The sequence below is a fragment of the Loxodonta africana genome, chromosome 8 (assembly GCF_030014295.1).
Source record: "Loxodonta africana isolate mLoxAfr1 chromosome 8, mLoxAfr1.hap2, whole genome shotgun sequence".
NCBI classification, from domain to species: domain Eukaryota; kingdom Metazoa; phylum Chordata; class Mammalia; order Proboscidea; family Elephantidae; genus Loxodonta; species Loxodonta africana.
In genome coordinates, this window is record NC_087349.1 from 97,798,844 (window position 1) to 97,823,080 (window position 24,237).

General features: G+C 39.9%; 1 protein-coding gene across 2 annotated transcripts in view; it reads right to left on the reverse strand.

Moving 5' to 3' along the window:
- The window catches only part of AOAH (acyloxyacyl hydrolase), a 264,955-nt gene that overhangs the window by 96,785 nt on the left and 143,933 nt on the right, over positions 1-24,237 (reverse strand). For both annotated transcript variants that reach the window (XM_003406941.3, XM_023544293.2), the window contains exon 12: positions 13,871-13,962. In XM_003406941.3, coding sequence (XP_003406989.1) covers positions 13,871-13,962 — 92 coding nt within the window. The remainder of the gene's footprint in view (positions 1-13,870; positions 13,963-24,237) is intronic.

The window sequence follows — 24,237 nt, forward strand, 5'->3', positions numbered from 1 at the left end:
GGAAAATGTTAATTCCCTATACCAAGTATGTCAACTCTCTTATATATTCTAGAAATTGAATTTCTCATGGAAAAAAATGGAGTGCTCAGTAATCCTAGGAATACAGAGGGGTCAATAGAATATTTTGAGATGCCTGCAAATCAAGGAGAATGCTTAACAGAATGTTATCTATGTGTAGGGACAGCTGAATTTGTATTAATAGGACAAGCTAAGGATACTATGTATAAGGACTTAACTGTAATGACTGTCTGTTCTCAAATCCTGTTTCTCCTGTTCCTCCATAACCACATGGATCAAGTGTTCTGGTGCGATCTTTTTTTCTTCTTTTTCCTCTGTTGCATGTCAAGACCCAGTCCAGTGAACCATTAGAAAAGGCTCAGTTCTATAATTTGAGAGGTGCAGAGGAGGGATACTTAAAAGCTTTCTTCCACACATCTTCCCCAATATCTAAAATACTGGTATTCTCAACACTAGGAACATGCTTGGAGGTTAAAAGAAAAGAAAAAATAAACAACCAACCAACGAAAGCCCATTGCCATCTCATGGTGACCTCCACATGTGGGGTGTAGAACGGCACCACAGAGTTTTCAAGGCTGACCTTTTGGAAACAGATCGCTAGGCCTTTTTTCCAGGATGTCTCTGGGTGGGTTCAAACCACAAGCCTTTTGGTTAGTAGTCGAGTGCTTAACTGATTGAGACACCCAGGGACTCCTTGCTTTGAGGTGAAAAACCTGTTGCCGTCAAGTCGATTCTGACTACTAGTGATCCTACAGGACAGGGTAGGACTGCCCCACAGGGTTTCTACGACTGTAATCTTTACGGAAGCTGGCTGCCACATCTTTTTCCTGAGGAGCGGCTGGTGAGTTAGCACTACCAACCTCTCAGTTAGCAGCTGAGCATTTAATCACTGAGCGACGCTATATTAAATTCCCAATTTTATCAGTGCTCTGTAGGGTCGCTATGAGTTGGAATCGACTCGACGTCACTGGATTTGGTTTTGTTTGGTATGTACCGGAGGTCCCAGTCAATACAGACATCTTGTATGAGGGCACACTGGTCAGATTTTAATTTCTGACATAAAAATTTTAAAATAGGTAAATCTCAAACAGAATGGGTACTTGTTGTTTTTCCCATACTGGCTCAGGTAACACAAAAACTCCCTCTCTTTGAGAGGTTCCTAATGGCCCCACATTTCAGTCTGACTGAAAGAAAAACAGAATCAAGTGAGGAGTAGAACCACGAATGGACCATCACAAATAATGCAGACAAATGGAAGGTGCTGACTCAGAATAAAACCCCCTTGGAGAGAAGCAACAGGAGAGTTTCGCAAAAGCCTTTGAGTGTCAGGATCTTTTGGCTAAATTAAAGGTGACATTATTCAAGTAACAGTGATGTATCAGGTTCTGGCGACATTTCTATTTCTGACTCTCTCCAGAGGCATACCTTATTTGAGTACAATTTTTGAGGCTCTTTTTGCTGAACTTATGGAGTAAGTCCCAAAAAAGACTGGGGCTTGGAAGGATAGCCAGAGGGAGAGTCAGAGATGAATGGTAATACTTGGTGTGAAGGGTTAGGGCAGGGGGAGGGACTAGGATAAAGTGGGATAGCTTAAAGAAGAGGCAGGCTTTCTCCCGGTACCTCTTCTGCTAGGAGGTTTTCAGAAAAGGGAAGATAGTTTTCCTTCTGATATCGATGGAGGTCAGTTCCTCATAGGGCCAGGGCAATGGATTTAAAATTTCCTCCAGGCCTTCGATGCTAGCCATATCCCAGGACTCCATGTAATCCCTAGTTCACTGACTATGGAACAACCAAGACTTCAGCTTCAGAGAGACATGAACAGGTATGCAGAGTATGATTCTTTTTGTATTTGGGGAGACTGGCAATGGGCTAATTATGCACGGGTGTGTGCAGGGCTGGAGGCCTGGTGGCACAATGGTTAAGTGATAAGGCTGCTAACCAAAAGGTCAGCAGTTCAAATCTGCCAGCCACTCCTTGGAAACCCTTTGGGGCAGTTGTACTCTGCCCTCTAGGGTTAGGGTTGTTAAAGCACTTGGCTGCTAACTGAAAAGTTGGCAGTTTGGACCCACCAGCTGCTCCACAGGAGAAAGATGTGGCAGTCCGTTTCTGTAAAGATTACAGCCTTGGAAACCCAGTTCTATTCTGTCCTATAGGGTTACTATGGGATGGAGTCTACTCGATGGCAGTACGTTTGCATTTTGGGGTTTGGGTGTGCAGGGGTACGGATGACTAGAGAAGGGGGTCCCACGAGGTCAGACGTGAAAACATTAGTGGGACAGCATGATAGATTTTGAATGTGAAGTAGCAAAATAGATCAGAGAAACAGCCTTCTTGGACACGCACTGTGTTCAATAATTCACGAGCTGTTGGACTTAGACAACTTTCCTCCCTGTTAAGTTAGTCTCCCGCTGAGATTTCTTCCTTTGCAGCTCTCCAAGCTTGGAGAAATTATAACTTTCTCCATCCCCACCTTTCCCCGCCCCAGATCGGACTCTAGGCCACTGCTGTTGCTGCTGTTGTTGCTGTTAAGTGCCATTGAGTTGGGTCCGACTCATAGCAACCCTATGTACAACAGAACGAAACACTGCCCAGTCCTGCGCCATCCTCACAATCGTTGCTATGTTTAAGCCCATTGTTGCAGCCACTGTATCAATCCACCTCGTTGAGGGCCTTCCTCTTTTTTGCTGACCCTCTACTTTATCAAACATGATGTCGTTCTCCAGGGACTGGTCCCTCCTGATAATAAAGTATCTGAGATGAAGTCTCACCATCCTCACCTCTAAGGAGCATTCTGGCTATACTTCTTCCAAGACAGATTTGTTCGTTCTTCTGGCAATCCACAGTATATTCAATATTCTTCACCAATACCATGATTTAAATGTGTCAATTCTTCTTCAGTCTTCCTTATTCACTGTCCAGCATATGAAGCAACTGAAAATACTGTAATTTGGGTCAGGCGTACCTTAGTCCTCAAAGCGACTTCTGCTTTTTTAGTACTTTAAAGAGGTCTTTTGCAGCAGATTTTCCCAAAGCACTGTTCAAGGTAAATAAAGATGAAATTGTGATAACACAGAGACTTAAGACTGTGGATACTTATAAATCTGAAAAGATCAGTTTGTAACATAGAAGGAGATGGTTTTAATAACTAGACAGGATGTCTCAAAGGATGCTGTGTGGGACACTAGTTTCTTGAGGTATCTCTTTCCCATAAACACAGACACACACACACATACATGCACACACACACAAAATATTCTATATAATTTTTGTGATCAAATACGTTTAGGATATATTTCATATTATGCCTTCTTTTAGAGATACACAGGCTTTTTTTTTTTTTTTTGCACAGTAAAAGTTCTGATAAGCCTTGCACTAAAAAACCTCTTTTCCTTTATTTAAACCAGTATTTCCAAACCTTATTTGATTTCGGAATCTTTTTATGATGTGTATAATAGCCTTTATTACCACCCGTCTGTCAGTTTGTCACACTGCGGTGGCTTGCATGTTGCTATATTGCTGGAAGCTATACCACTGGTGTTTTAAGTACCAGCAGGATCACCCAGGACCACAGGTTTCAGTGGAGCTTCCAGACTAAGACAGACTAGGAAGAAAGGCCTGGCGATCTACTTCTGAAAATCTGTCAGTGAAAACCCTATGGATCACAATGGAATATTGCCTGATGGGGTGCCTGAAGATGAGCCTCTTGGTTAGAAGGTACTTCAAATGCACAGTGGCTGCAAAACAGATGTTAGCAAACCAACGATTGTGAAGATGGCATGGGACTTGGCAATTTTTCAAAAAATAATATTTTATTGTGTTTTAGGTGGAAGTTTACACAGCAAATTAGGTTCCCCTTTAAAAATTTTTATACAGATTGTTCCGTGCCATTGTTTGCAATTTTGACAATGTGTCAGCATTCTCATTATTTCCATTCTGTTTCCATTGATCTAGCTTCCTTTCCCCTTCTTGCCATCCCACCTTTGCTTTTGGGTAACAATGGACCGTTTGGTCTCACACGGTTAATTGTTTAAGGGAGCACATTACTCACAGGTGATACTGTTTATTTTATTTGGCTGAAAGATGACCTTCAGAAATAGCTTCAATTCCAAGTTCAAAGGGTATATTAGGGCGATAGTGTTGTGGTGCCTCTAGTCTCTATTGATCCAGTAGGCCTGGCCTTTTTTAGGAATTTGAGTTTTGTTCTACATTTTTCTCCCATTCTATCCGGGACCTTCTATTGTGTCCCTGGTCAGAATGGTAGGTAGTGATAGCCAGGTACCATCTAGTTCTTCTGGTCTCAGGTTTGAAGAGGTTGTGGTTCTTGTGGGCTATTAGTCCCATAGACTAGTTTCTTCTTTGAACCTCTGATTTCCTTCATTTTCTTTTGCGCCATATGATTTAGCAGCTGAGCTCTTAACCACTGAGCCTCCAGGGCTCCAAGAATTGTATACCAACCAAAACCCATTGCTGTCAAGTCGATTCCGACTCATAGTGACCCTATAGGACAGAGTAGAATTGTCCCACAGGGTTTCCAAGGAGTGCCTGGTGGATTCGAACTGCTGACCTTTTGGTCAGCAGCTGAACTCTTAACCACTACACCATCAGGGTTTCCAAGAGCTGTATAGGACCTGGCAATGTTTTGTTCTGTTATACATAGATCGTCATGAGTCGGAGCTGACAACCAACACAAACAAATACCTTTAACATCCTGTGAAACTAGTGTATCACAGAACATTTTTTGAGGAATATTGATGAATTATCTCTGTAATCTGTATTTTAGTACTGAAATGGCCTAAAATCTCAGGTTCAGTTAGTTATAAGAATTCCACCAGAGAAATTTGGGGTTGTTCACCTTTGTGATGGAAATAGATTTTAATATTTAATGAATCTTGCTAATTTCTTGTAGAACATTTATTATAGGAAACACTTAGAAGTTCAAGGGTTTTATGTTATACTGGTTTATTTTTATACATATCACATCATACAACTGATGATTTACCTCATGCTGTTTATATCCCTCTTTCCTTGCCCTCAGTACTTTCTCTGAAATGTTATTTCCTGAAAATCTGATTTGTTTTAGGCAATCTGAGAAAATACATGTGAAGGAAGTGTATAGATTGTAAAGTACTCTACAAATGTAAAGTGATATTACTATAAACGTATTCAGCAATTCTTTTATTGAGTACCTACTGTGTGCCCCATACCGTGGCAGATGCTAGGAGTATAAGCACAGTCAATCCTGATTCCTGCACTCAAGATGCTCTGGGTGTGAGTGTGGGTGGGGATAGATGGGGAGACAATCAATAAAGAGTTACAATAAGTGAGGCGACACTGGTATTGAAGGATATAATAAGAGGACAAGAGAGAGTCAGCTCATCAGGAAAGCCTTTGAGTATAGGGAAGTGTCAAGTTCACAGTAAATACAAATTTTCTCAAATTCAAAATTTTCTTTGAAAGTCCGAATTTTATGATTAGCAACAAATAATGTCAGCTGTTTTCTTCGAAGTGATAGCAAGCTCATTTCATTCATTTTATATAAAATATGGGTCATATAACCAAGTCTGAATAACCATCGTTTGTCTTCCAGTCTTTCTTTCAATAAAAATGGTGTTCCATGAAAAAAAGAGACATGTTCACCTCTCAACTCACTCAAACAAGTGCTTTTCCCTCAGACAACCATCGTACTTTTTTATGCAGCAAAAGCACTGTATGTGTACTTCCCATTTCCTCACATGAAATTATTAAAAATTTGTGTACTCAATTTACTAATTAGATAGTAGACAAGAACTATTTCAGGTGAAGGGAAAGACAACACACAATACAGGAGAGGTCAGCACAACTAGACTAAACCAAAAGCAAAGAAGGTTCCTGAATAAACCAAATGCTTTGAAGGCCAGAGTAGCAGGGGTGGGGGTCTGGGGACCATGGTGTCTGGAGACATCTAGGTCAACTGGCATAATAAAATCTATTAAGAGAACACTCTGATCCCACTTTGGTGAGCGGCATCTGGGGTCAAAAATGCTAGCAAGCAGCCATCTTAGATGCATCAATTGGTCTCAACCCATGTGGAGCAAAGAAGAATGAAGAACACCAAAGACACAAGGTAATTACGGGCCTGAGAGACAGAAAGGGCCGCGTAAATCAGAGACTACATCAGCCTGAGACAGAAGGACTAGATAGTGTCCCACTACAACTGATGACTGCCCTGACAGGGAACACTACTGAGAATCCCTGACGGAGCAGGAGAGCAGTGGGATGCAGACCTCAAATTCTTATAAAAAGACCAGACTTAATGGTCTGACTGAGACTAGAAGGACCCTGGAGATCATGGTCTTCAAACCTTCTGTTAGCCCAAGGCTGGAACCATTCCCAAAGTCAACTCTTCAGACAGGGATTGGACTGGACTATAAGATAGAAAATGATACTGGTGAGGAGTGAGCTTCTTGGTTCAAGTAGACACATGAGACTATGTGGGGAGCTCCTGTCTGGAGGGGAGATGAGTGGGCAGAGGGGGACAGAAGCTGGCTGAAAGGACATGGGGAATACAGGGTGGAGAGAAGGAGTATGCTGTCTCATTGGGGGGAGAGCAACTAGGAGTACTTAGCAAGGTGTATATAAATTTTTGTATGAGAGACTGACTTGATTTGTAAACTTTCACTTAAAGCACAGTTAAAAAAAAGAATGGGGTATAAAATGTTAAAATATTATAACATATTCTAAAAAAGTTCATGTACTCAATTTAACAAAATTAATAATTTTTACTGTTTCACAGGTGACATTTTAAGGAAAACTGCTCTTCCCCCCCCCGTTTATTTTTTTTAAACTGGGAGTATGTGGAGGTAAAGAATACAGTGACTCCTGTTACAGATCACTGCTGCTGCCTTAATGTGTGCTAAGGAGCCCTGGCAGCGCAGTGGTTAAGAGCTCAGCTGCTAACAAAATGTTGGCAGTTCAAATCCACCCACTGCTCCTTGGAAACCCTATGCGGCAGTTCTACTCTGTCCTGTAGGGTGGCTATGAGTAGAAATTGACTTGATGACAATGGAATGATTGGGATTGTTAGCGGTTCTACCCACCACTGCTTTTGTACCGTTAGTACAAACATCAACACAGTGAAAAGGAAATAAGGTTTTTGCATTACTATGAAAAGAATTTTAACTTGTGGATCCCCTAGAGGGTCTTGAAGACACCTTCCCAGAGATCCACAGAATAAATCTGGAAAACCGTTGCTGTACACTATGCCCCATTTTAATCAGTCTCACCCAACTCCAGATGACCAACACTCTAGGTAATACATTTGTTTTGCAAAATATAATTAGAAGAAGGATAATCATTTGTGATTATATCACATGTAATTTTGTGAATAATGGATTTAATAAGGTTATTCAGCCCATTAGTGTTTAGTACTTACACGTGTTTTTTTTTTTTACTATGAAATTAGATTAGCAAATCTTAGCTACAAATCCCTGCTCTCCAATTTTCTGTTTTTAATGCCTCAAGAGACAGTTTGGAGTAATACACTAGTCCTCTCATATGTCTATTGGGTGGGAGAGAAAATGTAGCCTTTTAAACACTCAGATTCTAGGACTCCTCTCATCCAAGATGAGTAAGTAAATGTCCTCAAGTAGCTTTGTTGTATCACTAATAACAGTGACTTTGTTTACTTCTTTCTGAGGTCTGCTGTGTCTCTGGCCCCATATAGTAAATTAAGCCAGAAGCAGAGGGAGCAACATTTACTCTAGAAAATTCCATAGGTTTGTACTCACTTATGTTGACCCACTTATCCCAGTCTTATCTCTCCAACTTGGTATGGTAATTTTGGTAACTGCTTTTGATTCTTTGGCTTTTGTGACTTTTAATGGCTAACTTCAGGTTTTTACTTAACATCTTTTGTTAAAGCTCCAATTGCTACCCTGTTCCCCCCTCAGCTTGAGGAACACCTCTATTGTTTATCCCTCAGCCTGCAAAACTCCACTGACTGGACTGACTCCTGGTCCCACTTCCAGAAGAAGGGGTTTCAGGCAGCCATAAATGCTCAGCTAAGATATGGTTGGGTTAAGGTGATTATTTTTTGTTAAGGATTTGGGGTCACTTGTTTTCCTCTCTGGGGTTTGCTATGGAGGCAATAGTACAGGTAAAGAACAATAATGGGGTACCATTTCAATTTAGAAGCTGGCCAAGTGCCCAATGCCATGCCATGCAGAGCTTACTGTGCACGAGCCCGGCTATACAGCATAGTATGTAGGACAGTTCTACTCTGTCCTTTAGGGTTGCTATGAGTTAGAATCGACTCTATGACACCTAGCAGCAACAACATACAGCACAGTAATCCTGCCCACTGGTGAATGTATTTCCAAGAATGTTTCAGGCCCTGACTGATAAATTTAGCAATGCCTTGTCTCAAGGGACAGGTTAGTAAAAGGGTGGGGAACAGCATATTTGATGGGGAGAAGCAAGAGCATCTCTCCCCAATTCCCTCCAATGTTTTTAAATCAAGTAGCATCATAAAGTTGGATGAGGACTTTAACATCATGCTGTCCTATAACTACTAAACTTGAACACTGGGGAGAACTTCAGCTTTCAAATGGCCCAATTCAACTTCGTTAATATAAATGGACGGTGGATACTCCACCTAGGATCACACAGAACTAGAGCCCTTGTCAGTCTCAATCTAGCCCTCCTCCCACTACATGACACTGACCCGTTCGTTGGCTCTGGACTTTTAGATTTTCGCTTTTAAATAAGAAGTCCTGCCTTCTGAAGTTTTGGTGTTTTTTCCATCCTTGTACCCACGTATGGGACCTTGACCTCTTTAATTTGAAAAGGATTTCCCTGTTGCATTAATTGCTTTTGGAGGTGATCTGAATACGAAGCATTCTTTTTAATCTTTTAAAAATACGTTCTTTCTTCCCACTCACGGTTACGATTCTCTCCCCTATCGTCAGGCTCCCAGCCTCCCAGCTACCAACCTCACGGAGACTTTTTTCTGTTTTTGACCTACTCAGATGCTTTCTGAATCACACTGGGAAAAACAGCAACACATGTTTTTTAAGAAATATCACTTGTGATTGAATTTTCTGAAGTCTGAGAGTCAAGAGAACAGATTTGGTTAATGTTGACTCAGCTGAAGGAACTAGAGATTGGCAAAACTAAGGGGTTATGTGTGTCTTTTAACGCACGCATAGAATTTCAATTAGAGTTATATTCGTGTTTCCAAAAGGACATATTAAACTTTAAGGGGGCAAAGAATATAACTGAAGAAGCAAAGGAACCACTTTCTCTTCCCAGCTGCGTCTTTTTTGCTTTCACAAAGTCCGTTTCCCAAAGAACATTGCTAACACTCATAACATGAGGCTGATCACAAACAATAGGAAGCACATTCTAGAGATCCATCTGAATAGCACAAAAACCAAACCCATTGTCGTCAAGTCGATTTTGACTCATAGTGACTCAAGAAAACAGAGTAGAACTGCCCCATAGGGTTTCCAAGGCTGGAATCTTATAGGATTTTAAGCAGACTGCCACATTGTTCTCTCGCAGAGTAGCTGATGGGTTCGAACCGCCGATGTTTCAGTTAACAGCCGAGTGGGATTATGTCCTACGGTGATAAGCATTTGAACTGAAAGGGGCATTTGCTCAAAATGCCCGTGGAAGCTGCTCATATCTCTCCCAGTGCCGTTTCTAGGTCAATATTCTTTTTAATTCTTCTTATTCCACCAGGAGAAGACCTCCATCGTCTGCTAATCTCTCTATAATATTTTTTACACACTTGATAACTTTGTATTCTTTTACTAAGGAGATTGGTCTAGCATAGATTCTCTGCAGGTTTAATTTAATTAGTCCCTGGGTGGTGCAAATGGTTAATGTACTCAGCTGCTAACCTAAAGGTTGCAGGTTGGAGTCCACCCAGAGGCACCTCGGAAGAAAGTCTTGGCTTAAAGGTCTACTTCCAAAAAATCAACCATTGAAAACCCTATGGAGCACAGTTTTGCTGTGACACACATAGGGTCACAATGAGTCAGAATCAACTCAGTGACAACTTTTTTTTTTTTTTTTAAATAATCTGCAGATGGGACAGCTTAACATTAACTCTCATTATGAGGGCCACACTAATGATGATACTCACACAGTGCCATGCTGCCTATGTTATTCCTTCATGGTGGAATCATGGCAGCTTGGATTCCAACAGAGAATTTCCTCTTCTGTCAAAAGGACTTGTATATACTCTTCCCCACTGCAGCTGAGTGGCAGAGAACACAGGCACAGTACACAGAAACACCTGGCCAAAGAAGCATTCTGAGAGAGATGGTGAGGTAGCTCAGGGCCCCACAAATAGAAAAGCCATCGCAGGTAGGGGAACAACCAGGTGTGGTGTGAACCTCCTTAGAAATACAACAGATCAGTACAATACTTACAGTCAACACTGAGCAAGCTGCATGACCTGTAAACAGCAACACAGAACGTAATACAAAACCCAACCCAAAACTTCTAGGGTTTTCTATGGCTGATTTCTGTGTCAGAAGTAGATCAACAGGCCTTTCTTCTGAGACACCTTCGGGTGGACTCCAACCTCTAAGTTTTTCATTAGCTGCTAATTGTGTTAACCATTTGGACCACTCAGGGACAAGAAGATGCAAAATCAGTAGCTACTAGCTCAGACTAGAGGTGATTTTCACTTAAGCTGTACGTCCTTGGTGAGCCACTGTCAGACTCTCTGCATAGCACTTAAATGTAAGAGTCACAAGAAACTAATTGTGTCAGAGGACTCACAACTTTTCCTCTTCTTTTCATCCTACCATTATACTTGTAAGGAAGATCCTGTCTGTCTGCTGGGCTCTGGAGATCAGGATAATGGGTGGAAACTGTTGCAGGATTGGCAGGCTAGGGGGATTTTACACTGATAAGGTAGCAACCTCCACCCACCCCCCAAGGAGTCCCTGGGTGGTGCAAACAGTTAGGTGCTAAGTTATCCAAAAGATTGGTGGTTTGACCCCACCCAGAGGCACCTTGGAGGACAGGCATGGCAATCTGCTTCCGAAAGGTCACAGGCTTGAGAACTCTATGGAGCAGTTCTACTCTGCACACATGGAGTCACCATGAGCTGGACTCAAGGGCAACTAACAACAACAAAGGGAGCAACCTTTAGTCTGGGGACAGAATAGATGCGGAAAGGAAGAGGGAGACAGGCTTCCCTATAGGCTCCCTCAAAAAACTAAAAACAACTGAACGGAGACTGAACAGGAGCTACGTTGGGTAGAGTTTTGGAGAAGTTTAGGTGTAGGAGACGTGGGGCAACTCCTGGTGAGCGTGAGCTGCAGAGATGAGGAAAGACATGTTGACCAGTTTTGCTGGGCATGGTGAATGAATTCCTTCCTTAGCACTCTTTGAGTGACTCCAGTAAAGGTTTAAACAGCTTGGCAATTACTTTGAAACATCAGACTGGTATTTCCTTTATGGCAACATCATGAGATTTCAGGTCAAACAGTGGCTAAGCTTTATACCGTTCACGTGTAAATTTCAGCTTCCACTAATAGTACAGTAAATGGCATTTATTTCTCATTCTTAACCAATTCTTTTTGTTATTCTCATAAAAGCCTTGGTTTAGAGACACTTCCTGGTATTTTTATAGATAGCTGGATTGAGTGGAGGGTACTTAAGTATTATTTTCCCAAGTTTAATGTTCACAGCAGGGAGATAAAAGAAGATCCTTCTAGAAAGCTGCTTTAGCGGGGCTTATTTCTGGATGTGTTCCAGGTGACAAAGACAATAGCAGCTACAATAGAGGAAAGATGGGGACTGAGGCTGGTGCTCGGGGGCCCCAGATAGCTGGGAGGATTGGGGCCCTAAGAGGGGACACCAGACATGTGATTGACATATGGAACTATGCATGCCAAGTTTCCACATTAGAAAGCTTCTTTGTTCTTAGTCATTGCCCCATCCTATAGCTATGCACTCAAGGAAGGAGAGGATGGGAAAGATGGAGCCATGTTCCTGCACACAGAATAAAACCAGTATATAAAGGTTGGGAGTTGTGGGCTAGGAGGGTCCTTGCCTACCAAATTACCCTTTTGGTACAATATGGCACAAGGTTCCATGATGAAAATCTGAATTTGTATTTCCCTACCACTACTTATTAGCTGTGTGATCCTAGTCAAGTTTCTTGATCTACTTCAGTCTTAGACACCTCAACTGCAAAATGCAGAAAATAATACTACCTAACTTACAGAGATTGAATGAGATAATCTCAATGTAACACCCAGTACAGTGTCATTTCTTACTATCACTATTATCATTACTGTTAGTATTTTTGCACTAATGGAAAGGAATAGCCTTTTTTTAAAAAACAAGATTAAACTTAAAAATCTACACCTACACTTGAAAATGCATCCCTCCTGCTTTCCTGTATTCATAGATGATTTCTGAATAAATATGAGTATGTTTTCCTGAAGGTTAGTTTGCTTTCCTAGCTTTTTTTCTACCCTCTCTATCACTCCTATCTCCTAAATCCTTTAGTATTTGGGCCCCTTGCCTTTTACCTCAATAGGAGGTAGTTGTTACTCCTTTCCATGGACTTTGTCTTTACTGAACCCTGTAGCCCTGTGTTGAGACCTGTCTTTTGGTCTATCTGTCTTGTACTACCTTTATTTGTGCATTTGTCTCATCTTCCTACTTGAGAGTAATCGACTTCAGAAATAGGAAAAGACTTATTTACCTTAAAACACCATGGTATCTAGCTCAGTGCCTGAGTAGTGGTAAGGAGTCAGTAAGTTTTTTTTTTACAATGAGTGATTACAGATAATGTCCAATAAATTACTCAGGTATAAAATGTCCTAGATTAAATTTTAAAAATGGGGTGCTAATACTCTAACCTACTCTTTCTCAAACATTCCTACTTTTTATAGATTTAGGTAAACCAGGCCCCTGCACACTTGCCCTTCCCACAATTTCCATGGCTTATCTTACTGTCCTTTCTGGTGTTGCTGCCTGAGTCAAAGAGGTCTTTCTGATTGGTTCCATCCTGCCTTCAGACATCAAAGCAAAGCTCTACCCCTTCTTTTTTTGCATAAGGAAGACATTCATCAACCACATTTTCTTCAGCTTATTTAGTTTTATACATATTTGGGGAGTGTCAGGAAATTACCTGTAGTGCACTTGGCTTTCCATCATGTTGGGGGCACTTGCAAAACCTCACCAGCATCACAGGTTTCCCTGTGAGGTTGTAGGCCTGGAAGTGTAGCCCAGGCCCAAAGTCAACACCCCACCAGACATAGCAGATTGAGTTGTGTCTCACTCAGACTCATAGTGCATTGTCTCTACTTAAAAACCCAGAGCATTAATGCCAGGATGAGTCCAGGACCTTGAGACTTTCTAATTATTTTTAGCCATTGTTTATGTTGTTAGCTGCTGTTAAGTCAGCTCTGACTCATGGCGACCTTACGTATAACAGAACAAAACATTCCCTGGTCCTGTGCCATCTTCATGATCATTAATATCTTATCCATTGCCTTTGTAAATATAAATTTCTGAGAGTAAAAAAAAAAAATCAGATAAACTTCTTTGTACCTTGAATCAGAAAAATTCAATGATGGTTGTGAGTATTTTTCATTAGAGATAAACGATAGAGTCTCTGCAGCAGGAATACTCCATCCTTGGCAGCTTTGATAAAATACACTTCCAATTACAAAGCACTGTATGGTGAACTCTATGTCAGTGGCGGGGTTTGTTGTATGTGACTCTTTATCTAGAAGCAATGTCTAATAATTCTCATTTCAACATGTTGGGAAGAAGTCCCAACTTCTGTTCTTCTTACACAGACATATTGAAATGTTTGAAGGTGTGCAAACACACTTACCCACTAGTGGAGTCCAGAAACCCAGTAACGCCAGAGAATTGGGGCCAGTCAAACTCATCAGAAAGAGCTGTTGGTAAGTTGAGGAAGGACTTCTAAAGTAAAAATAAAGCAGTAATTATCAGAATAGGTCATTTGTTTTTTCAGGTAGCAAGATTATCCATTGTGGCAGCATTATCCTCTGACTCTCCTCTCTATTCCTCTCTTTAATGGCCTTTGGCATTTATAGCATATGCCCCTTAACTTTACCAATTGTCAGATAATGCACAATAATCAACATGACTCATGAACTGACTCCCAATCATCTCCTGTGAAAGTTGTGGTACTCATGACATCTCATACATTTGAGAGAGATGTTTCAGTGGACCTGTACACTTTCCACTCTTAAATTCTCTGAGATTTTTGCTGTGTTTTAGGTTAGGTAATCAGAAAGCCAATTGCCTGAAAAGTAACATCCAAACCTCCAGAAAAAATGCTTTCCCTGAGTTTAAAGCTATGCCCTCAGGCCATAAGGCAGTGCCTTCTGACCTTCTTGGGGGTAAGATACCTTCTGAGAACCTAATTATGTCTCCTTTCCCCACAAAGATGCACATATATTCATTTTGGCGTAGATTTCAGGAGATTCATAGACCCCCTGAAGCTCTTTCACAGACCTGAGTTTAAGAACCTCTGACATGGAATGTTGACAAAAATGGGATTCATTTGAACTACATTTCTATGGCTTGTGCAAAATCATAGGAAAAAAAAAAATACTGTCAGTTCTCTTCCCTTCTTGTTCCTTTTATAAATGTACTCTGGGATAAACCCTTTTTGTGGCTAATATTTCTAGAAAAAGTTTATCTAGACTGATGTGTTTGGAACAGGGTTCCAAAAAAAACCCAAAATTCAAAGCCGTTGCCATTCAGTTGATTCTGACTCATAATGGCCATATAAAAGAGAGTAGAACTGCCCCACAGGGTTTCCAGGAAGCAGCTAGTGGATTCAAACTGCTGACCTTTTGGTTAGCAGCCAAGCTCTTAATCACCGCACCACTAAAAAATAGGGCTCCTGAATTTCAGGTAAATGAGGAAAAATTTACTGTATGTCCCATACAATGCGTGGGACACACTTATACTGGAAAAAAAAAAAAAAATCTGAAATTTGAATGTAATTGGGTGTCCTGTATTTTATCTGACAATCTTAGTTTGAATGAAAACTCTGAAATCAAATATTCTCTTTTTCCCTTGGCTGACAGGAAGCTCAAGGACCACCTCAGTGCCTGGTTGCAGGAAGCACTTTTTCTCAGGTGTGAGTGACATCTCCTCCCCCCGCCCCTCCATTTCTCCACACTGCAAACCTATGTCCCCTTTGGATGAATATGGAAACTTCAAGTCCTCCTTTAATGTTATTTTAAAACTAAAAATAAATTATAGAACCCACACATCTATGGTTAATTGATTTTTGACAAGGTTGCCAAGTCCATTTGGTGCAAAAGAATAGTTTCTTTAATAAATGGCGTTGGGACAACTATATTTCTACATGCAAAAGAATAAAGTTAGAACCATACTTCACATCATATACAAAAATTAACTCTAATTGAATCAAAGCCCTAACTGTGAGATCTAAAACCATAAAACTCTTAGAAGAAAACATAGGGGTGTGGTTTCAGGACCCAGTTTGTAACAATGGATTCTTAGATATGATGCCAAAAACACAAGGAGCAAAAGACAAAATAGACAAATTACACTTCATCAAAATTAAAAACTTTTGTGCATTAAATAAGTTTGTCAAAAAAATGAAGAGATAACCTACAGTTTGGTGGAAAATTTTTGGGACTTGTATATCTGATAAGGCTTGAATATCCAGAATATATAAAGAACTACAAATTAATAACAACAAAAACAAAACTCAAACAACGCAATCAAAGCAACTGAGTGAAGATTTCACTAAAGAGGATACAGAAATGGTCAACAAGCACATAAGAAGATATTCCCCATCTTTAGTCATTAAAGAGATGCAAATCAAAATCGCAGTGAGGAAGGGGTGGGGTAAGATGGCAAAGCAAATGGTCACTCCCATTTATCCTCTAGGTATGAACCCACTGAACAATGAATAAAAACAAACACAGAACTCCAGACATAAGCTGAGGTGTTGGAGAGTTGAGGAGAAGCAGAGGCAGCACAGAAGCTGGGAAAACCTACTTGCTAGCATCCGGAGTGCTCACTCACTGCAGCCATTTTGGTTCGGGGTCACACAACGCTTTGAACAAAAACACACAGAATGGAAGCTAAACTGAGGAAGCTGTAGCCCAATTTCTAAGACTGCACAAATAGGTTATGAGAATTCACAGGCTGTGCACTCGGGACAGGGCTGTGAGAGAGTACTGTTGAATCTTGCTGAGACTCCAAATGGATGGGCACTAGGACTGAGAGGGGCTGAAAAGGCACTAGGATAAGGGGTACTTAGATGGACAATACAGAGAGAAACAGCTGACTCCATACCTGCAGTAGGACACCATGGGAGAGCCTGTGCAGGGGTGCCCATGAGGGAAAGACATAGAGTGCCTCCCACCTTCTCCACGGAAAAGCCGAGCACTGTCTCTTTCAGCATTTGTGCCCAGCTAAAAATCTCTGCACGTGCATATCAAACTCTAGCGGACGAGCACCCAGAACTCCTGAATTAGTGCTGAAAAACTAAGGATAAGAGTGCTCTCTAGTGGTTCTTAGAAGAATATGAAACCCAAACCCAAACCCACTGCTATCTAGTCAATTCCAACTCATAGTGACCCTATAGGACAGAGTACAACTGCCCCATAGGGTTTCCAAGGCTGTAAATCTTTATGGAAGCAGACTACTACATCTTTCTCCTATGGAGTGGCTGGTGGGTTTGAACCACTAATGTTTCAGCTAGTAGCTGAGTGCTTTAACCACTGTGTCACCAGGGCTCCTCCTAGGAGAATATAGTGGAGATAATTCAGTCAATTATAACAGGAAAATTTTCCCATAAAAATCAGAAAACAGAACTAAAAAATATATATATACTGAAATGGCCCAAGCTCAACAAAAAATAGTAAAACACACAAAATCACAAGAGAAAATGAATCAATCAAAAGAAAAACAGGATGAGGAGAAAATTTTTCCTACAGAGGCCAGGTTAATGCAAAAAATAGAAGATTTTCAGACAATGATGTTAAATATGTTTAAGGAAAGCAAAAAGCACACAGAAAATAAGATAATGGCTATCAGGAAACAAATGGCAGAACAAAATGAGAGAATAACTGAAATTATCAAGTCTCAAGAAAAACAAGAGAAAAGAACAAAGAAAAGTGAACACAACCAAATGGGAATAAGGGATTCAATTAAGAAATCTAACATTAGAATCGCTGGAATTCCAGAGCACCACAATAACAATAAAGGCACAGAAAGAATTTTCCAAGAGATACTCAGAGAGAATTTCCCAGACCTGGACAGAGAACCAAGCCTGCAAATACAGGAAGCTACATGAGCCCCAATTAGGAGAAATAGAAAAAGATCAACTCCATGTGCCACATCCTAGTAAAATTGCTAAAAACCAAAGACTGAGAGAATTGTGAAAACAGCAAGAGAAAAACACAATACAACATGCCAAGTGTCCTTCATAAGAATTGGTGTGGATTTCTCCCCTGAAACTCAGAAGACAATGGAGCAGCATACATAAAATATTGAAGGAAAACAATTGCCAAGCAAGAATTCTTTACCCAGCAATGTTGTCATTCACGAGCGAGAGGAAAATCAGACATTCCCAAATAAATAAAAGCTTTGGGAATTTGCTACTACCAGACCAGCTCTGCAAGTATTACTCAAAGGAGTACTCCAAATGAAAAGGCAAGAACATTAAACAAATGTTCAAATCTACATGTGGGGGGGAAAAATGAGGGAGAGAGAGATCTCCAAAAAAACGCAACATGAGCAATCATAAGGACCAAGTACATGATATTTTTAAGAAATAAACTCAGTAATATAATCCTGCAAACGATACAACACCAAGATTGTAAGAAATAGGTACAAAGCAAACCTATCGGATACAGAACATACAATGATGTTAATGGAGACTCAGCAACAGAAATGGGGAGGGGAGGAGCATATCAGGAACAGATTTAATATGTTAAGGTTACACATTATCTGTTGTTCTTGTGTTAAATGTTGTCTCATTCCATTTGTAAGTTGTACAATGTAATATATGTGGTAACCACTAAGAAATCACAAAGAAAAAATTCACAGAATAAAAGAAGGAATGAAAGCAAAAAGGCTCATCACAAGAAAGCAGCTAAATACAAACAAAAACAGAAAAATGAGAATGAAAAAAACAAAGAAGAAACACTAAAACAACAAATAGCAAAATGAATGACGTAGACACTACATTTTCAGTAATCAACTTCGATGTAAATTCTCTAAACTCCTCATGCAAAAGAGAGTAGCAGAATGGATATAAAAACAAAAACAAACAAACAAACAAAACCCTGATCCATCCTTTGCTGTCTACGAGAAACACACCTTAGACATAAGGACACAAACAGACTGAAAATAAAAGGGTAGAAAAAATATTCCACGCAACCAGGAAACAAAAAAGACCAGGGGTGGCAATACTGATATCAATAAAATAGACTTTAAATCAAAATCCATTACAAGAGATAAAGAAGGACATTACATAATAATAAAAGGGTCAATCCAGCAAGAAGACATAACAATTATAGGTCTTTAATATATGCACCTAACAGCAATGCTCTAAAATACATGATACAAATACTGACTAATATGAAAGTAGAAATGGACAACTCCACAATAATAGTAGGGGACTTTAACGCACCACTTTCAATTCTAGACAGAACATCTAAAAAAAGATCGCTAAGGACACTGAAAACTTAAATAAGACATAAGCCAATTTGACCTACGGACATACATAGAACATTCCAGCCATCAACAGAACAATACGTATTTTTCTCCAGCATGCATGGATCATGTTCTGTCATAGACCATATGCTGAACACAAAACAAGTTTCCACAAATTAAAAAAAATTGAAATCATACAAAACATCTTCTTAGACTATAACGGTATGAAGCTAGACATCAACAACAGGACAAATAAAGAAAAAAAATGATGAGTACATGGAAACTAAATAATACACTACTGCAAAACTATTGGGTCACAGAAGAAATCAAAAGTGAAATTAGAAAATTCTTAGAATCAAAGAAAAATGAAAATACAACATATCAAAACCTTTGGGACACAGCAAAAGCAGCTGTTATGTGCTGTCAAGCCAGCTCTGACTTCGTAGTGACCCTGTGTACAACAGAATGAAGCACTCCCTGGTCCTGCACCATCCTCACGATCTTTGTTATGCTTGAGCCCATTGTTGCAGCCACTGTGTCAATCCATCTTGTTGAGGGTCTTCCCTCAAAAGCAGTACTCAGAGGGAAATTTATAGCAATAAATGCATAAATTAAAAAAGAAGCTCCAAAATCAATAGCTTAAACCAACAACTTGAACAATTTGAAAAAGAGGTGGAAAAGAAGCCAAGAGCTACCAGAAAAAAGGAAATAATAAAATTTAGGGCAGAAATAAATGAAATAGAAAATAGAAAAACAATCGAAAGAACAATAAAACCAGAAGTTGGTTCTTAGAAAGGATCAATAAAATAGATAAACTATGAGCTAGACTGACAAAAGAAGAAATAATCACATAATCAAATTAATAAATGAAAACTGGAGACATTTCAACTGACCTAACAGAGATAAAGAGGATCATAACAGATTACAATGAAAAATTGTACTCCAACAAATTTGAAAACCTAGATGGAATAGACAAATTCCTAGAAAGACATCACCTACCTAAACTAACACGAACAGACTAACTGGACCTCCTGAGAACAGAGGACTCCCTGAGACTATCACCCTGAGATGATCTTCAAATCTTGAATCAAAACTATTCCCTGAGATCACCTTTTAACAGAAATGCAGAGTGACACACAAATTAAAGGATATTACCCATTGTATCCTGTTCTACCAAGAAAAGATCTGTATGAGTCCAAAAGGTCAACTTCTAATCCAAAGCAAAGACGAGATGATAAGGGAACCGGGAAACCAGAGTACAGGAAGTGGAACAACCAGGACACAATTATGAGAACGCTGACATAATGTGAAAAATGTAAGTAATGTGGAAATTGTCAAAGGGGAACCTTTTTAACCTAATTTACTGTGTAAATTTTCACCCAAAACACAATAAAATATTATTAAAGCACAACACACACACACAAACACACACTCAATGAGAGACTGCTTGATCCCCACTGTAATGTTTATGATTTAAGGAAAATGGCAGGTGTTGGCAAGGATGTGCAAAATTGGAACTCTTATTCCCACTGCTGGTGGGAATGCAAAATGGTACAGCTGGTGGGAATGCAAAATGGTGCAGTGGAAAACAGTTTGGTGGTTCTTCAGAAAGTTAAGCATAGAACTACCACACGACCCAGCAATCTCAATCCCGGGTGTGTCCACTGCAGCACTGTTAACAACAGTCCAAAAGGTGAAATGACTAAAATGTCCATCAACAGATGAATAAATACACAAAATGTGGTACAAGCGTACAATGGAATATTATTCAGCCATAAAAAATGAAATCCGGATACATGCTGGAAACATAATGCTGAGTGAAATAAGTCAGTCACAAAAGGGCAGATATTGTATGATCCCACTTTCATGAAATAGGCAAATGTATATAGAGACCAAAGTTTATTAGTGATTATCGTGGGTGGTAGGGAGGAGGGAAAGTGTGTCTTTGCTTAGGGGGCAATGAGTTCCTGCTAATGGTGGTGGAATAACATGGAAATGGATAGTGTAATGGTTGCACAATATGACATCTGACTCTACAAATACAGTGATTTGGGTATAGCCCAACTGGAAATTTTTTCTGTACTCTGTCCAGCGCCCATTCCCCATTAGGAGTGGGTGATAAAGTTTTTATCTCATGTAGGGGAAGATGAAATATTGGTGGGGGAGGAGAAGGACAGGTGGGGAAACGGCAGGCAACCCTATCTTGGGAAGTAGAGTTTTCATGTTCCTAGCATTCTCCCAGTTGAGTCTCTCTGGATCAGCCTGAAGAAATGGGCCTTAACTAACAGAGATTCCTGGAATCCTTGCCACTATCTAGGAAGCCCCGGCCAGCTCAGGAATTATCCCCATCGAGATTTAAACTGGAGTGGACAGATGCTGGTGCTGAATTACCGCTGGTGCAGCTGAGACCAGGGTGGGTTTACATCCTGCAGTTGGCCCTGGAACACCTGACAGACCAACTGCATAGACTGAGGCTGATAATTTGATTAACCTCAAAATAATGGAAAATTGTATTTTCCTGGTTGAATGTTTTAGACTTCACTTATGGTGTTATGGTGAGGTTTTACTGTTACTAGCTGTTTGAAATTAGAGAAGACGTACTTCTCACAGTCTCAGTTTCAGTTATCTCTGATGGCTGCGGGAACGTTGGCCCATCTACCTCAACAGGACTGCTGGGAGGATCAGAAGACACAGGGAGAGAATCAGGCTGGCAAGTACAAGTAGGAAGCCTTACAGGACATACAGCATCCTGTTTAGGATGCATCACCTGGTGTCCCTTTCCAAATGGATTGTCCCAGGTTTGAGGGGAGTGAAGTGTATTGCCAGATAATAGAAAAGATGTAAGCTGACCAATGAAAACCTCGACAAATTTTTTTCCCTTAGTAAATTTGGTAGATAAAAATGAAAAGTAACGGCCATTAATAGCAAATGTTTTATAGACCCTAGCAAAAAGAGAATGTTTAAATCATATCACATTAAACACTGAAAGCCTTATTCACGCGTCATTATACCCGAGGTATTTCAGGCAGGAAAAATGCAAATTAAGATTTCCCTCCTCGGCGCCTGCTTATTCCTCTCAAGCATTTATGTTCTCAGGAAGCTCATCTTAAATGTACCTTAAATGCACTTATGTGGAAAGACTTGATTTTTGCTAAGAAAATTTTTCTAAATATTTTAAAAGCATAAGCACGTTTATTACTAAACTGAACTCCATGAGTATTAGGCCAATTACTAGCATCGCTACAGATTTTTGTTGTTGTTAACTGTCGTGGAGTTGGTTCCGATTCGTAGCAACCCTATGTACCACAGAACGAAACGTTGTCCGGTCCTGCCCTATCCTCACGATCATTGTTATGCTTGAGCCCCTTGTTGCAGCCACTGTGTCAATCCATCTCGCTGAGGGTCTTCTCCTTTTCCGCTGACCTTCTACCAAGCGTGACGTCCTTCTCTAGGGACTGATCCCTCCTGATGACACCTGCAAAGTATGTGAGACACAGTCTCCCCATCCTTGCTTCTAAGGAGCATTCTGGCTGTACTTCTTCCAAGACAGATTTGTTTGTTCCTTTGCTAGTCCACTGTATATTCGATATCCTTCTCCAACACCACAATTCAAACACATCGATTCTTCTTCAGTCTTCCTTATTCATCGCCCAGCTTTTACATGCATATGAGGCAATTGAAAATACCATGGCTTGGGTCGGGTGCACATTAGTCTCACTACAGATTAGCTCCTGATTTTTATCAATGACATAAGCATGTTTTTATGTCATAATTGCCATGTGTATGTTGCTTTTGTGCAATATTTTCATTTCACATTCCTATTAAAAAATACTTTATTTTTAACAGCGGTTTCCATTTATAGATTGTACAGAAAGTACAGAGAGCTCCCAAATGACCCCTCTCCCCTGCAGAGGTTCCCCTGTTATAAGCATCTTACATTCATGTGGTACATTTGTTAAATTTGATGAACCAATATTAATACATTGCTATTAACTAAAAAAAAAAAAAAAATTATTTTATTAACTAAAGAGCATAGCTTGCCTTAGAATTTACTCTTTGTGTTGTACAGTCCTATGAGTTTTGACAAATGCAAAATATCACGTATTCACCACTACAATATCATGGAGAATAGTTTCACTGCCTTGAGAATGCCCTGTCCTCCACCTATTCATCCCTCTCCACCTCCTCCAGACTCTTGGAAACCACTGATCTTTTTACTCTTGTTACAGTGTTTCCTTTTTCAGAGTGTCCTATAGTTGAAATCATATAGTATATCACTTTTTTAGACTGGCTTCTTTCACTTAGCAGTTATGCATTTAAGCTTCTCCCATGTCTTTTTTGTGGCTTGGTAACTCATCTCTTTTTATCACTGAATAATACTCCATTGTATGGATGCACCACAGTTTATTCATTCATTCATCTGTTGAAGGACATCTTGGTTGCTTCCAATTCTTGGCAGTTATGAATAAAAATGCTATAAACATTGATTGGTGTGTGGGTTTTATGTGGACATACATTTGCAACTTATTTAGGTAAATACCTAAGTGTATGATTGCTGGATCATATGGTAAGCCTATTTTTAGCTTCGTAAGAAACTGCCGGATTGTCCTCCAGAGTGGCCATATAATTTTTTATACCCCCCAGCAATGAATGAGAACTCCTGCTGCTCCACATTCTCACCAGCATTTGATGTTGTCAGTGTTTTGGATTTTAGCCATTGTAACAGGACTGCGGTGATATCTCACTGTTGTTTAATTTGCAATTAACTAACGACATAGGATGTTAAGCATTTTTTTTTTCAAATGCTTATTTGCCATCTGTATATCTTATTTTGTGAGGTATCTGTTTCGATCTTTTGCCCATTTGGTAACTGGGTTGTTGGCTTTTCTTATTGTTTAGTTTTAACAGTTCTTTGTATCATGTGGATACAGTCCTTTATCAGGTATGTGTTTTGTAAATATTTTCTCCCAGTCCGTAGCTTATCTTTTCATTCTCTTTACAGTGGTTTTGCAGAGCAGAAAGTTTTTAATTTTAATGAAATACACCTTACCAATTTTTTCTTTTATGAATTGTGCTTTTGGTGTTGTATCTAAAGAGTCATTGCCAAACTCAAGGTCACCTGGAATTTCTCCTATGTTATCTTCCAGAAGTTGTATAGTTTTACATCTTATATCAGGTCCATGATCCATTTTGAGTTAATTTTTGTGAAAGGTATAAGCTCTATGTCTATATTCATTTTTTTTTTGCATGTGGATGTCCAGTTGTTCCAGCACCATTTGTTGAAAAGACTGTCCTTATCTGTGTTTGTCTATGTTTGTATTTCCACGCATTGAGAAATCCACCCGTGTCTCATTTTCAATAACTATTTAGTAAATACAATAATTCAAACTTTGGGATATTTTAAAACCTAGGTACAATAAGCAACTAATATTTGAGTTTCTTAAAGCTTGGTTACTAGAAAGAAAAAGAGTAATGGCACGATTCACACATTCATCTGGTTCTGCACATCTGCCCACGTTAGGA